General features: G+C 40.4%; 1 protein-coding gene across 3 annotated transcripts in view; it reads left to right on the top strand.

The window, feature by feature from the left end:
* Window positions 1–2,217: 2,217 nt before the first annotated feature.
* MTMR1 (myotubularin related protein 1) overlaps window positions 2,218–16,651 on the top strand; it is a 29,698-nt gene continuing 15,264 nt past the window's right edge. Inside the window, exons 1-12 of one of the 3 annotated variants that reach the window (XM_010715503.3) lie at window positions 2,218–2,546; window positions 4,930–4,953; window positions 8,193–8,268; window positions 8,873–8,967; window positions 9,180–9,287; window positions 9,696–9,797; window positions 10,391–10,474; window positions 11,064–11,213; window positions 11,823–12,011; window positions 12,490–12,675; window positions 15,130–15,336; window positions 15,838–15,930. In XM_010715503.3, the coding sequence (XP_010713805.1) occupies window positions 2,424–2,546; window positions 4,930–4,953; window positions 8,193–8,268; window positions 8,873–8,967; window positions 9,180–9,287; window positions 9,696–9,797; window positions 10,391–10,474; window positions 11,064–11,213; window positions 11,823–12,011; window positions 12,490–12,675; window positions 15,130–15,336; window positions 15,838–15,930 (1,437 nt within the window). In that variant the 5' untranslated portion in view covers window positions 2,218–2,423. Of the gene's footprint in view, window positions 2,547–4,929; window positions 4,954–5,777; window positions 7,112–8,192; window positions 8,269–8,872; window positions 8,968–9,179; window positions 9,288–9,695; window positions 9,798–10,390; window positions 10,475–11,063; window positions 11,214–11,822; window positions 12,012–12,489; window positions 12,676–15,129; window positions 15,337–15,837; window positions 15,931–16,651 lie in introns of those variants that run through there. The other 2 variants (XM_010715504.3, XM_019618331.2) reach the window with 2 other exon arrangements.

Raw genomic sequence — 16,651 nt, 5'->3', positions numbered from 1 at the left:
TGCGCCCTCGCGTTCATCTCTCGGCGCTAACTAACGGCGCCTCCGTCCGCGCCCCGGCCCTCTCAAAGTTTCGTGCCCGCGGCTGTGCGCTGGTCGCGGTTAGCGTCATCGGGCCGGGGGAGGCTGGGCTGCCTGCGGGATTTTCGCTGGGATTTGGGGAACCTACGGAACTTTCCTGAGGCGGTTTTTTCCTTTGGCAGTCGTTTGTTCTGTTGGTTGTCTCACGGTGGGCGGGCAAGCGCAGAGCTCGGCTGAAACGGAGAGGGACTCAACGGAATTCCCGGGATGAGGGAGAGAAAAGTTAGGAATTGTGCCTAGGTTCCGTCTCTGTGTTCCATCGCTTTTCTTTTAGGAGAAACCTCGATGTTCTAGGAAAGCTGGAAATCCTTTCTAAGAAGTCTGTCATTCAAGTACATGTCTTTCATTCCTTGCTTTCATGTGTCTTATCTCAACTTTTTTTATCTGCCCAGAGAGGCTGTGGATGCCCGTCCATCCCTGGAGGTGTTCAAGGCCAGGTTGGATGGGGCCCTGGGCAGCCTGGGCTGGTATTAGATGTGGATGTTAATGGCCCTGCATGTGGCAGAGGGTTGGAGATTCATGATCCTGGAGGTGCCTTCCAACCCGGGCCGTTCTATGATTTTCCTCTCCCCCTTGTTGAGCCCCAGACCAGTCTCAGTGCAGCTGCGGCCATACTGCAGTGAGGCACGCTGTGACCCAGCACTGCTCTGCCCACAGCTGGGCACTGAGTCGCACTGCTGGGCTGTGCCGCACCAGAGCCGGGCACCTGCACACCTCCTCTGCCGGCACAGACATTGCAGGGCCTGCCAAAGATCTGCCATTGAGAAATCTTCTGAAGTAACGAGTAAACGCTCCTTTGGAAACAAGCTTAGGCTAACCCTAAAGAGATATAGCAGAAATTAAGAGTTGTGAAGGAAGGTGAAATAAACAAGCTCAGCTACTAAAATTTCTCAGAAAAGTTCTTAAAGATTTTTAATTTCTGGCTACGTGCACCTGTCTATCTGAGCAGATAGTGTGAGGAGAGGCCTCTGGCTATGCAGGGGTTTGTCATCTTGTGCTGTCATCCCACCTGCCAAGCATCCCAGTTGTGCGTGTATCCTGCTGGGTTTGTGTATAAGTGGTTTGTGTCACACGATGCTCAGAGAATCCAAAGTTACTTCGTGAATTAATTTAAAAAATGAATTTAAAATTTTGGTGTATGTTTGACGTGGGAACAAGCTTTACATCTGCACAAGTGCCTAGCAAACCTCTGTGAAGGAGTGGCAGTTATCTCCTGTATGAGCTGAACCTGCAGTGGCATGCAGGTTCCCCAGCCTCCCTGGCTTCCTGTGGGGCAGGCCTGCTTTGGGGCAGTGTTGCTGCACCTCTCTGGCTGGCAGTTGCTGCTGGCGTTCTGAAACTTGTAAGTCAAGCTGGTTCCAGCAGCTGCTCTCCAAATGCATCATCTTGGTTTCAGTGCAGTTCTGCTGTTCAGATGCATTGTTAGGGTTCTTGTAGACATCTGACAATGGGAAAGCCAGTCTTTAACATTATTTGGAGATTATTAAATGAATATATAAAAATGTGGCTAAATTAGAAAATGCCTTTTAGGAAACATGTATTTTGTACATCTAGTATTAGTATAGAATACAACACTGCAGTGGTTTGCAGTTTTAAATGCTAGCATAGAGCGGTTTAATTTTCAGGAGGATTTACTAAACAATCGAGAAATAGCAATAAAGGTGAGTATGAAGAGTTTCACGTTAGTTATCCAATTCATTCCATGGATGGCTCTAAGAAAAAAAGCGTGTCTGTTGGAAAGAGAACTGTACTTGGGTAAGGAAGCGAACGTTTTTATAAGGTCCGAGGACCATAAGCATGCTTTTGGCCCACTGACAGCTTTACATCTCTGGTAAGATCCAGTAACATTCTTTTACCTGCTTTGTTCACTGAAATAATTGTGTTCTGCCCACAAAGAAACCTGATTTGTATAGTGTTAACACTCATGTATGGCCCTGTTTTGTATTGCTGTGCCTTGCTATTCTCAATATACACTTTGAATGTGTATGGTAACTGTTGAGTCACGGCCTGAAGCACTGATGGAGCTCCTGGGGAAAGGACCTGGTCAGCCCTGGGAGCACAGGTGAAGGCAATTCAGCTGTGTGGCAGGAAGGGCTGCACCTCTCTTAGACCTCATTGAAGGGCTGACTGCCACTGGGGAAGGTTCTCTGGTTGGAGATCTTTCCCTTGTGGAGTCTCTCCTGTGAGCCTAGATCTTCAGGGATGGATGAGCACTTTCGAGTGAGCACTTCTCCTTTGTAGCACCATTTTATCTGCCCTGGTCCCTTTGCTGTTCCGCTCCTGTATTGCCTTTCCACTGTGCTGACCTTTTTGATTGTAACGGAATAATTGTTAAACAACATTGAATGTTCTGTTTCTGTAGCCCTACGGGATCACACGTTGAATGGTGCAAACAGCTGATAGCTGCAACCATTTCCAGTCAGATCTCTGGGTCTGTCCCTTCGGAAGGTGTGCCCAGAGACTACCGGGTGAGTGCCCTGAGCAGCATGTTCCATTTGTTTCGGATAAGAGTGGGTGGTCAGGAAAGCCCTTGCTGCTTTGAGTGTCAGGTGGTAAGTGCTGTGGTCTCGGAATGTTTCACAACTAGAAGTGTCTCATTTATGCATAGGAATCTTTTGAATCTGTTCTGTGTTTTCCTCCACAGTTAGAGCAGTAGCATTGAAGCGTACAGGAAAACAAAAAATTGTTCTGAGTGAAATGCAAAGAATGACTTGTCTTTCCTTTTGATTGCTACATTAAACAAAACAACAAAAACAGCTAGAGTAAACTAATGATTGTAGGTTGAAATTGCTTTGTGTCATTTAGAGTACCATACTGGTCTCACTGGATTTCACCAGAAGTAAATAAATGCATATGTCTTTATTACTGTTCAAAGAACACTAACGTTACCATTTTTCATTGGATTTGACCAAAGAGAAAGAAATTAATGTGAAACTAAACATCACCTTTTTTTGTTCCTTCCCAGCAGTGTTTTTGTCATTAATGATTGCAGAGCATACCTTACCTGATGGGTTCTGTTATGCTTTTTACCCCTGTTCTTTTGTGCTCGTTTGCTGTTTCCAGTATAGAGGCAGTTAATTGAATTTGTTTGAGAACGTGGCAAGTCACCTGTGTGAGCAAAGACAGGCTGCTGCTATCTGGTGCAGAATGTACTTGCTGCTTTTGTCCTAGATCTAGAAGAACTTGATATCAGTGTAAAATGACCAGATGAAAATGTTACTTTTCTTGTTTTTAACCAGATCTGAAGTCATTTGCTAAGTTTGCTCAAAAGTTTGCTATCCAGCACCAGTGTATTTTAGATTCTATGACTGCAGATCAGAATCTGCCCACTCTTGAAGATGAATTCCATGATATTTCTGACCACAGTCTGTTTAAAAACTCCCTTCAGAGAGCTTGCTGTCGTTGGCACTGTCAGCACCTTACCCTTATGAAGGATGGGCAGCTCTCAGGTCAAGGGTAAAATCTTGGACAGAACACTGTGGGACATTGCATTGCAGCTGACAGAGTTGTCTGTGCCATGCAGATCAAGGACTTTGTGGTAAAATGCAAGTGTGTAAGCTTGGTGCTCAGTTTATCTCTGAGTTATATGGCATTCCTCTGGAGTAAGGAGTGTTTTTGTATTCTGAGTAGCTTCATTCTCTGTTGCAAATTCACCTTGGTTATTACTTAAGTGGACTAAGTCTTTTGAGGCCTAATTAGATGTGTTTATCACTGTTCTTAGAAACAAAGGAACAAAAAAATAATAAGCCTTCTGGTATTTGGAACTTTTGTGGGGGGAAAAAGAAAAAGAATATTTGCCATTATTCATTGCTGTGACTTGAGCTCTCGTATTTGTGCATAGTCCCATCTAATTTTTTGTCCTAGAATTTCTTTGTTTAAATTCAGGACCTGAATCTTGTCCGTGCTTCAGGAAAGGCTTTCTTTTGTGTTTTGTGTTTGTGGAGGTTCAGCGGTGCTGCAGATGCTTTGTCAGTACTGCTAACACCCGTGTGGGTAGCACAGATCCAGAAAAACTGGTGCTGTGCATTCAGCATTGAGAAACGAGCACAGAGTCCTCATCTTTAGGAAAAAGGTGGTTCAACAGTAAGAAGCAGTCCCACCTGGTGAGTGCCGAGTGAGCTGGGAGCTGCAGGATGGTGTGGGGCTCTGCCTGGCAGTGCTGCTGAAGGAGGCACTGCTGCGCCTGGAAGTCACGCAGGTAGCAGCAGCTGGGTGCAGCTGCCTTCAGAAATAAGCTGACTGTGGGAGTGGTGAGGTGTGGAACAGCTGCCCAGAGAGCCTGTGGATGCCCGTCCATCCCTGGAGGTGTCCAAGGCCAGGCTGGATGGGGCTCTGGGCAGCCCGGGCTGGTGTTAAATGTGGAGGTTGGTGGCCCTGCGTGTGGCAGGGGGTTGGAGATTCATGATCCTGGAGGTCCCTTCCAACCCTGGCCGTTCTGTGATTTCTAATGAAGAGCTGCAGCTGTTTTGCCATTAGAATCCAAAAGATCTGGGGGTTGTACTTCATCATTGTTACTGCAGTTGTTGTTTTCACCTTGGAGGATTACTGGGCTCACTCTTCTCTTGTCACAGTAGCACTGAATAAAAAAATGATTAGGAGTACATTTTTCATAAGAATTTGGCATTTGTTTCAGCACTGAATGGAAGTGGCTAGCATACTTTCAAAGCAAAATAATTCTACAAGTTGGAGCTGCTATATGTACATAGGGTTCTTTCGTTTTGCTTTTAAATTCAACTGTAATGAATATGCTTGGAAGTCGACTTCTCTTGAAAATCTGACAAATGCTGTAATATATTTAATGGATCAAAGCTGTGCATTTTGTTGGATAACATGTTATATTTTAACTAACAGGTGTACAGGAGGCCTGATATTCGGGTAAGGTTACCTATGGCAAGTAGTAAAACGGCCTCCTGCCTGTTTGTCCTTTGTGCTGTGTGACATCTTGGTGTGTCGAGTGTTCTTTACTTTGTTGATGGTTTTTATGAATCACTCAGACTGTGTTTCTATGCAGTGCAGCAGCTTCTTTGCCATTGAAGTGCTTCATATCTGTTACTGTGTTTTGATGAGCAATAAAAATCAACGTGTGAGAAAGCAGCGTATTTAAATTACATTACAAATGTGCAACACTAACTTCAGTTTTATCGCATTAACTGTGACAAAACAGATGCTTGCAGCTGAGGCTTACGTGCATCTGACTGCTGAGTGTTGTATGAGCACCTCTAGGGTAGTGTCTGATTACTGTGTTAGCGGATGAAAGCGTTGCAACTTTGTCCAGCCTGTTTAAATAAGATTCACATTCATTCTTGCTTTTGTGTGCTACCTCAGTGCCTCAGTCCTGTTGTGGAATGGGAGGTTGGGTTGGGAGTTGGATGCTAGTGCACCGACCTGCATCTTTTTGATGACAATTTTGTAGGTCTTCCTATTCTTCATTGTTTTCTTGTCCCTCTCAGTAGCGTGTATAGAGTGAGGAATGATCTGGACAGCATTCTGACATTGTTCATGAAATGTGTCTGACGCTTTTATTCAGACAAAGAGCTCTTGTTTGGCCTCGCACCAAGAGATGAAGTCTGAATGATGTCTTTCTTATTCCTTGTTTACATGTTGAAAATGAAAATGATGTGTTTAGTCAATACTCACAAGTTGATTTTTTTTTTTTTTAATGAAGGCTCTTGAAATAATTGGTGTGGGATGAGTAACAAAAATGGACTGTTTTCCATCGGTTTTTCTTAGCCCTTTGTAAGGGCTTTGATCTTGGAGTGGTCTGCTGTGCTTCTCTGTCCTTCACTGCTTTACAGTCTGTCGATGTGCTTTGCTGGTCCTTCTCCTAGTTTTCTCTCAGGAATCCCTATGCCTACTTTAATTTCAGAAGTAATGTTCGTACAGTTGAAATGTAAGCAGTTTCCATTTACCAGAATTCAGTCAATGCTTAGATGCCAGGAATTCTTCACTTAAGTTTTTTTTACTAGTGAAAAAATTTCAGCACTTGCAGTGTCCAGATTATCTGAAGATATTCTTTTTTTCGAGGAGCTCTGTAGAAATACCATTAAAAGAAAAATTTGATTTCAGCAAACAATTGTAAATTTAGACTGAGTCTGGATTTGCAGTCTTCCAAGTGAGGAGTGTGCATGTGGGCTGGGAATACTGGAAAGTCACAGACACAGCTTGTCTCTACTTAATTCTGAAAGGACATGGAGGAACAGTTCTGGCTGAACGTGTCAAAGCAATTGCTTCATTTGACCCAGCGACATCCGTGCTGCTGCCTGGAGTGCGTAGGGACGTGATGGTTATTAAAGGGATCTAATTAGTGTTCTGAGTTTGCTGCCGTTATGATGCAAAATATATATACATATATGTAAAAAAAAAGTGACTCGTTTGCATTATTTTGATCTGAGGAGTAATTGTAACTTTAAAGTTACTGAGTCACCTTCAGAGCAGTGCAGAAGTTGGGGATAAATGTGAAACCACGAAACTGAAAGTTAATTAAAACATGGTTTACACAGTATCATATTTCTAAAATTGACTGAATAATTCTGTTTGAACTGTTTTTTCCTTGAAAGACTGCATGACTCTTGCCCTAATGTCTTGCAAGCTGCCCTCAATTTCTTCTATTTATAAGCATGTGGCGTACCTTGAGTTCATTCTCTTCGCTATGAAGTTGCTTGTCTTAAAAAGACAGCACATACTTTACTTAACTGGGCTGGTACACAGAATCTTAAGTGAAAGAGAGGGTGAACTCTGAATTCTTTGTTGTGCCAAATAACATTAAGTGGGTGGCCCCAGTAGCTTGGAATGTGTTGTGTGGAAAGGGTTTTGTGTCAGGAGTGGGGAGCTCTGGAGATCAAAGCTGGGGTTAAAGTACATGCTGTCTCTTTAAGGAAAGAAAAAAGGGGGAAACTAGAAAAGAGTCTGTCCTTTCACCTGTTGTGTGCATGATTTTTCCTGTTACTTCTCTCTTGCCCTACTGCTGCCTCATGCAATGCAGGAGATTCAGGATGGACACAATGGCTATCATTCTGAAGCAGAAGCTGAGCAGGTGGCAAGTTTTACTCATCTTTCATTCATTAACTGTGTAGCCAGGTACTGTATGCTAGTGCAGTACATCGAGACCTCGTATGCCTTGTTTTCAGAGGATTTGTAGAAAGTAGTAGTGTGTTTGGTATGTGCTAGGTAGGGTCTTCATCTGATGGCATGTGGTCCAACCTTTGCACCTAAGGCCCCGTCTGACAGCACGCTGACCTCTGAGTTTGTGTCAGCTCCTTGTCTGCGTGTCGTCGTCTTTGTGATTGGATGCCACACCTAAAAATCTGGTAGTAACAGAGAAAATACAAAACCCAACGTCAATTTAAGTGTTTTTGGAAGTTACTTAATATAGGCTTGCAGTAGTTTTTTGGTTAGTTTGGAGGCAGGCCAACGCTACCATTGTATTTATTCTCACTCAAGATGCACAAAATTGAAACCTTGATGTTTCGTCATGTTGACAAGAAGGAGCTCCTTTTCTCAGGCGGCCCTGCAAGTCCCACAAACCACTGTGTTGTTAATTAAAATTTGTAGTAAATCTTAGCCACCAACAAAGGACCCAGAGGATCAATCTTGTGTCATTCAGCAATGAAGCCACTTACCTACAGGAAAATCTGTAAACTAGCCCTTATTTTAAAATCACTAATGGTCTTCTGTATTTCATTTTTACTTCTTAATCTGACTTTCTGGATCCACAACTCCCTTAGCGGGTCTCTTCCATAAAAGAGCATGTCAGGGTGTTTCTGACTGCTAGTAGAAAATAATAGCTGCTTTTAGCAAAAGACTAACAAACTGATAGCTGCAAATTTGGGCTGGTATTGTTCATATTTTCCTATGCTATATGTAGCCAGCACGTGAAACTAATTGCTGCATAAATGCCGTGTTATTAATATATTACTAACGTATGTCTGTGTAATATTTATAGCACCACATATTGCCTCTTTTAATACAGTACTGTTTAATACAATTGTGCCTTGTGAAAAAAGATGCACTATTTGTGTTCCAGTAATTTAGTAGTTAAAGCACTTTTCATCAAAATATATCGATGCAGTGCAGATGGAAAGTGAGATTTACTCACAGTTTTGGGTTTCTGCCAGGCGCTGCGAGATGGAAACAAACTGGCACAGATGGAAGAGGCTCCGCTTTTTCCTGGCGAATCAATCAAAGTTATTGGTAAGCACACTACCAAGTACTACACTGAATACTATTAATCCACTGGTTTGTTTACTTAAAAATAGAATTTCCCTTTGAGTTTTGTTCTTTTAATGTCTTGCCTTTTTGGATTAGGAGACGCGGTTTGGATTTCTTTACGTTTGGATTTAAAAAACAAAGAAAAAGTGAAAGAGTAATCTGTTCAAGAAGATGACTTTGTCCATTTAGATATATCATTCTATTTCAAGGGTGACTTTGTTCCAAATTGGGTACACAGGCTGTGTTTCTGCTTGGAGCTGCTGAGAATACTTCATAGATTGAAACGTTTTAAATCGTGATAACAAAGAACAGAAAGTTCCATAAAACTTCATTTCCAGTTCTACATCAGATTTCTTTCACTCTTGCCTGTGATGGCAAGCTCTGCGTTAGCAGTACAGTACTTACCTAGGAAACTGCATGCAGTCTTTCAGATAAAAGCATGCTTGAGGACACGGGCACAGAACTTTGAGCTTGGTCTCATACTTCTCAGTAACTACCATTTGCAGGTCTCTGAGGTGAGTGGGGGTATTTTTTGGAGTAATTGTCTGTAATAGTAAGACAAAGCTTCAATTGGTCTGTTTTCCAGCTAAAGATGTTATGTACATCTGTCCATTTATGGGAGCAGTCAGTGGCACGCTGACGGTGACGGACTTCAGGATGTATATCAAAAGTGTTGAAAGGGTAAGAATTCACTGTCTGCATTTTCTTTCAGGTAGAAGTGTTTCTGAAGTAGATTTCAGAAAGTGATGAATTTGTTGCAAGTGAACGGTGATGTTCCACAGAGATCTGTTGAACAGGCATGGTAGTTGATCCTAATGAAACACATGAATGATACAAGACTGTGTTCCAAACCAAATGTAACAAAATTCACTTGCTCTGTATACAAATTTCAGGATCCGCCTTTTGTTGTTGATGTTCCTCTTGGAGTGATAAGTAGAGTTGAAAAAATTGGAGTACAAAGCCATGGAGACAACTCATGTGGTATAGAAATAGTTTGCAAGGTATGACATGGTACAGATATGTTCATTTTAAAAGTATTTTCATTTCGTTTTCTTGTGAGAGGAATCGGCATACATGTGCTCTTCCTGTCTGCTCAGTTCCCCATATTTGAACTTTGCTTCATTTAGATAACTCTTTTCAATTCCTCTTGTGATACCTGTGCAGTCTTCAACACTTCTGCCTTTTGTCCTAAGTGTGAATTCAAAGGAAAAATGGTTGCTATTGGAGTTGCTAGATAATGCAACAACTGTAGTCATCCAGTACAGTAATGAAACTCCATTCTGACATGGGTCAAATGATGGCAGTGACTGAGCATTACTTATATGCCTTTCTTCTGTCATGTTTCTTATAATTGCTGTTATCTTTTTTAATTCACCATAGGATAAAGCAATGTGACTTATTTTTGACAGGATATGAGGAACTTGCGGCTTGCCTATAAACAGGAAGAGCAGAACAGATTGGAGATTTTTGAAAACCTTGTAACACGTGCATTTCCTGTTTCTAACGGACTGGTACGTCTTAAGGTGCAGAGAAAGGTGTCTGGGTCTGTCCTCTTTGAAACGTGTAGGTGGGGAAACTGGAAGTCTGGGTAACAAGCACTGAACTGAAGATTTATAACATAGGTTACAGAGCAGGCAAGCTACACAAATTTGTACAAAAAACTTTAGATTTTCCTAATAACATGATTAAGAATATAAGGAGTCTTGTTTTCTGCAGTAGATAGTTCAATATGAAAGTTCTTTTTGGAAAAAAAGTACTATTAGCTTAATTATTAGTTATCTGCTGAATGTACTTTTGTTTGCTTCTGTGGATAAGGAACTGGCTAGAAGGCAGGAGAAGAGTTTTATCATCCTAGCTTTGCCATTGATCTGTTGTATGATTACAAGCAAGTAACTTTAATTCTCTTTTCTTTCCTGATTTTATTGATTACACGGCACGGCTGAAAGAAATAACTGTCTTTAGCTTTCTAGCAAAATGTCCATTCTTGATTTGTACCTGCTGTTAAAGAGTTCTAGAAATGTGACATTTGAAATAGGATTCTGTGTTTTGGAGCTTATTGTACTTACATCAATAGTAATTTATACCTCTTTTTTGTTATTTTTAGCCTCTTTTTGCATTCAGCTATAAGGAAAAGTTTGCTGTTAATGGTTGGAAAGTATACGATCCAATGTCAGAATACAAGAGGCAGGTAAGTTGTATAGGAAAGTTTTCATCTTTGGCTACCTACAGAGACTATCTCAATCTCGTGTTAAGATCATAAAAGCTAGTGGCCCAACTTTCACAGTGCTGACCACCTGCTAAAGTACACAGCAGGTACTTGAGCAAATTGATCTGTGTTACCATGCATTGCTAAATCTACATTTTTCCAAGTGATGTTTTAAGAAGACGTAGGCTCTGTAAAGATTTGCTTATGAGTAAGCAGGATAAAACAAAGGAGTAACCTTAGTTTGTCACTGGAAATCTAGTTTCCCAGTTGCAACATTATTATTTCATTGTATGATCACTGTTTACATCAATGTACAGTCTATTGAAATGGTTGTTTTGCATAGCAGTTTTAAAGATACTAAACAGGAAAGTCTTTTGTTATATTGACTTATGATAAAATCTGAGGACCTAAAACTTACAGCTTATTTAAGACAAAAATATAGGCATGCTTTTACTTTTTTTTTTTTTTTTTATTTTTTTTTAAGTGTAGCATATCAAAATTTTCATTATAGAACACAGATAAGTACAGTACCTAGCCTGAAAAATAGAAAAAATGTTTTGATTTCTTACAGGGCTTGCCCAATGAGAGTTGGAAAATATCAAAAATTAACAGCACCTATGAGCTTTGTGATACATATCCTTCTGTTCTTGTTGTGCCAACCAGTGTAAAAGATGATGACCTCTCAAAAGTGGCAGCATTTCGAGCAAAAGGCAGAGTTCCAGTAAGTGAAACCTGCACAAGGAAATAGAAGTGCTGTGTGTGTTGTCTAGCTTGTAAGAAATGATCGGAGTTCTTCTAGGCGTTTCTATTTAACATCAGTTGGCCCACTTCCTTTCTAAAAAGGGAGCAAAGAAAGAAGAATTAGGCTTCATGAGTTTAGAATGAAGAAAGCAGTTGAAATGTGAGTCTTAATTGTTTGGTTATTGTGCTGTTTAATACATTTTTGTTTGGAGTTAATGCTTCTAGGCTGGAGTATTATTTGATGCTAATTCCTTTATTAACTTGTGTTCTGATTTGGTATGCAGTGTGTTACAGCCATGGCAGTTTTCTTGAGAACAGATACGTTTTGCAGGTAGTGAAAAAGTCCTTTTAAATATGTGAAAGGGTAACAGTGTTCATGCTGTAGGTCTGCTTAGCAAAGTGCTGTACAGGTCTGTAGGCTTCCACATGGAAACCTGTTCTGGTGTTCAACCACTGTCACAGTAAAGAAATTTTTCTTAATGTCCAATACAAATCTTCCTTGCTGCGTAGGCAGTGGCTGTCTAATTGCACTCTGGTTTGCTGCTGTTATATTGGTACAGTAAGATAAAGTAGTTTTGCTTTATCCCAGGTGTTATCCTGGATTCATCCGGAGAGCCAAGCAACAATAACACGATGCAGCCAGCCATTGGTAGGCCCGAATGATAAGCATTGTAAAGAGGATGAAAAATACTTGCAGACAATTATGGATGCCAATGCTCAGTCACATAAACTTATCATCTTTGATGCCAGACAAAATAGTGTTGCAGATACAAACAAGGTAAGTTGGTACCATAAACAGTAGTGGTGGTTCAGTCTTTATTCCAGACATTGCTGAAGATTGAGCAAGAGATGTGAAGATACAGAGAACTTGATGTGAAAAGAAATTTAAACAGGGATCTCTGTTTAGAGCCATGGGAAGGCAGGTAAGTTGTTCGGAGTATTTTGGAGTTGAAGGCAGCATGAGCGTGTTCCTGAGAAGTGATGCAGTAACACCGGCAGGAGGACAAAGATCTCAGTAATAACAAGAGGAAACTGCATAGCTGTATTAGCAAATATAACCCACTACAATACAGGATTTCTTCAGTCTAAAAAATCCACTCCTAGCAATTCTCGGAGAAAGCAAAAGCAAGAAGGTGTTTTTAATAGCGCTAGAATAATCCTTTCTCTCCAAAAAAAATCCTGAAACCTAACTAAAGCAACTCTTTCAACCTTATACTGAACGTGTTCTTTGTCTGTTTTTACTTTTTGTATGACAGGCAAAAGGTGGAGGATACGAGAGTGAAAGTGCCTACCCAAATGCAGAGTTGGTCTTTCTGGAAATTCATAATATACATGTAATGAGAGAATCCCTGCGTAAGCTTAAAGAAATAGTTTACCCTACTATTGATGAGACTCGGTGGTTATCAAATGTGGACTCCACGCATTGGCTGGAATATATAAGGGTAAAATACTTTCAATATGAAAAAATTGTTTTTAAATTGTGTTATTTACTTGCATTTCTGAAAGTGTTGTTAAAATAATGTCTCGAATCTTTGATCAGTATTATTTTTTTAAAGAATCACTTAAAGCCTAGCATTTTAACTGAAGTTGATCCATTCCATAGTAACTGTATTTCTGGCTCTGTGAATTGGTAGGCAATGAGTTAACTCCTTATAGCTCAGTATCATATTTGGTGTTGGACAGGGTTTTATTTTCTTGAGAGAAAATGTTTGTGAGCAGTCCAGGGTTATCCCTTTTTCTTGGAAAACTGCCCTGGGAACTTCAAGTTACAGTGAAGTCTCTTGGCAGTAATTCAAACACAAATGCAGCAGTCTTTGCTCATCCTTCCCTCCTTCAATGTAGTGTTGGTGTTCATGTGTTGAACACCTACATTTTCCTGGGCTGTTTACAGTCTGTGTTGCACTGAGCTATGATCTGCTCTATTAGTTAATGTAATACTAAAATAAATCACACAGTTTTACAGTCTGATTCATTAACCTCTGAAATGCTATTAGAATGGATTATTTCATTATCATATTTGCTCCTCTGTTTATGATGAATATGGGTGGAGTGGAATTTGTCTCAAATGTCACTCATGCCAAACATGCTTTGAATTAATTAGTTACTCAGTAGCTAGTGCTTGCTAACTGCTGCAGGAGCAGTAGAGGGAGCAAATGCTTACATTATTATGCAAGATTGAAACAAATTTGTGTTCTTCTTGGACCAGTGTTTACTGAAGTTGACTATTTCAAGGAGATTTGGGAATCTTGAGTATCTGGAAAGTTATTTTGTTGTTTGTTTGTTTGTTTTTTAATAATCAGCCTGGTCTTAAATGTGATCATCAAGTTTTAAAAGTGGATTTTTATGCACTGATCACCTTTCATTGTTACTGATTTCAGTGGGGTTTCTGGGCTTGCACAGCATCAGAGATGAACCTTGATACCATCATTTCACAGATATCATTAGCAGTTTGAAACTTATATTACTTAGAAGATTTGGTAAACATGAGGCAGTCTTGATGACTTTGTCCCTTATACAGTATTTCATGTTACAGTGTGGCAGCATAAATTGCAACCTGATTGCCTAAAAGCTGCCATTGCTGCAGTAAGTGGGTGCTTACCTGCTTTTCCTGATTCATTTGACTTGTAACAGATCCACAGCTTTACTCTACCACCTATATAATATAAGGATAACAGAGCAAACCGTTGCATACCTGCATATTTTATAGATAATTCTCCTGCTTTTGTTGAAGACCAAACTCTCTTAATATCTCCATAGCTTCATAATTGAAGTAAATGGCAATTAACTAGGTCAGTCTACAAGCTCTGTTCTCTTGTACTAGCTTTTGTAGTGCTTTGTGATATTTCCAGCCTGGCATCCTTTCCCTTAAGAGATGCAGTTGGTGATGATTGTCTGTGTAGCATGGTCTTGCAATTGCTTTGAAGACTGGCCTTGTGCACTTCTGCACTGAATTTAGCTTTCCTTCTTCCCAGAAGATGTTTTACGTGCTTAGGAAGGGAAGAATGCAAGTGTTTAGCAACTTTCTGTTTTCTCACATTGGAATGCAGAGAATTTTTCTGGGGTCCTATTCTGGTGCTTCTCTTCCCCACATATTTATCAGTGCTGTGATAGGCTGTGCTTTAGGGACAAACCTTCATAGGAGAGAGATTAACATACTTGAATAATAATAATAAAATAAAATAAACAAAAAAAAAATTAGAGAGCAGCTGAAGAGAACTAAGAGAAGGTTTTGTGTGAACTTGCTGTTTCTGTCTCCCACACAAGTGAATTTCATTTCTCTGCCATCTCTTCCTTTGTTCCTCCAGCGTGCTTCTGAGCCCAGGTTATTCATGGCCTTATTCATGGCTTGTGGGTCTCATGCTGTGTGTGCTTCATGCAGCAGCAGATCAGGGCAGGCTCCCAGCCAGCAGTCCCTGGGTTTGTTTGGGTTGTATTTTGATTGCGATCAGCTTAGTGGTTTGTCCCTTCCCCTAGTGCTAGCAGTTAAGAACTGAAAGCTGAGGAAGACAGGAGTGATTCTTTCCTGTGAAGATGAACTTTGATCACATTGAACCTTTTGTCTTTGGGGTAGATGACAGGGTTTGTGTCTATTTTCATAATGATAAGAATTTCAATTTTCATTTAGTGAAGGGGGTTGCTTCTCTTGGCATGTTCTACTGATAATGGAGAAAAGTCTGCTGGACAACAGCATGCCTGTGCTTGAGAACTGGCTTTTGTCCTTCCAGCTGTATGCATCTTGCTGTTTGAAAGTCTCTGATTTAACACAGTGTTATTCAGATAACTATGTAATTAATCTGTGGATTTCAAATACGTGATGTTTAAAAATATAAAATCATACCTTTTGATGGAGTTTTGATTTAATTTACATTTAATATGCTTGTTTTTATTTATTTAAGATGCTTCTTGCTGGAGCAGTAAGAATTGCAGATAAAATTGAATCTGGTAAAACTTCTGTGGTGGTACATTGCAGCGATGGCTGGGATCGAACAGCACAGCTTACTGCACTAGCTATGCTTATGCTGGACAGCTATTACAGAACTATCAAGGGCTTTGAAATCCTTATAGAAAAGGAATGGATAAGCTTTGGGCACCGATTTGCAATGGTAAGGTGAAAGTGTTTGTATGTTATTTGTCACCTTCAGCTCTTTAATTTGCAATAGTACGTTTTCTCATATCGCTTTGCTCTTTAGCTCCTGCAGTATTCATTTGACTCGAGGGCTAGCAGGAAATTAGGGCGTAATATCACGATGTATGTTTTTCAAAAAGCATAGTATAGTGACACTTTTGGTATCTAATTTGAGAGTGTTTCAAGGGAAATGATACATACTTAAGCAAGTGGATGTGGAAGTTTCATCGTTGGTTCAATTGCGCTGAATAGCTATCAGTTTGATCCCATAAACAGCTCACTTTGGAAGATGGAAGAGACGACTGGGAGAGCTCTGAACAGCAGCATCATGTCCATAAGCAAATACTGGGGAGTATTTTTAGCAGTTGAAAAACATAGGTTGGCATTATGGAAAATTTGTTCATCTTTGTAATGTATCGTCTTTAAACAGTGCTGTAAATAGACTGGGCAGAAATTAAAACCCCATTCTGTCTTTCAGCGAGTAGGACATGGAGGTGATGATCATGCCGATGCAGACAGATCTCCCATTTTCCTTCAGTTCATTGACTGTGTTTGGCAAATGACAAAGCAGGTAAGGTGTTTAGGAATATATTTCTGAGGTCTTACTAGTGTTATGGTAAAAGACGTATTGAAGTTTGCAAGCACATGAATTGTTTTGAGGCAAGGAAGATAAATGCCTGGTTCCACACAATGTGAGCACTCCCAGAACACCTTAGTGTTGCTCTTGTGAACGTGGTTCTTAAAAATCTTGCATCGTGCTTTCCAAAGGGTGTACTTGGAACAGTTGTCTTACATGCGTTATGAAAGCTTCCCGCTGCAATACTGGGCCCTTGTTCAGAGTTGCTTGAAGACTTTCTCCGTATCTGTATCTCAGCATTAATGTGCTGTTTATTGTGGCTGGAGAAAAAAAAATGAGGAATTCTGCCCCTCTCTCAGAGAAAGGCTTATAACAATTGCAAAAAGAGAGACTTCTGAACACCTGGTAAGAACAGAAGTCCTCTGGGGAGATGCGTAATTAAGATCAGCCTCTTCTGTTTTTTGTATTCTCCCTTTCTGCCTCCGTTTCTTGCTATTTACAGTTCAGTTGCCTCTTGTTGAAATAAAATAATAACGGGGGAGCTATGGAACACTTAGCCAATACCACATCTGTTCAAAACCTGGATCCAAAAACTGTTAGGAAATTCATAAACAACAGTGACACTGGAAAGTCATTAAAGTTACAGCACAACAAAACAGAAAGTATCATTCTTTGAAAGGTTTGTGCCACTTGTTTTTTAGTTGACTTCAGCACC

This window comes from Meleagris gallopavo, chromosome 9 (assembly GCF_000146605.3).
Source record: "Meleagris gallopavo isolate NT-WF06-2002-E0010 breed Aviagen turkey brand Nicholas breeding stock chromosome 9, Turkey_5.1, whole genome shotgun sequence".
In the NCBI taxonomy this organism is placed as follows: Eukaryota; Metazoa; Chordata; class Aves; order Galliformes; family Phasianidae; genus Meleagris; species Meleagris gallopavo.
This window is presented reverse-complemented; position numbering and strand designations above follow the sequence as displayed.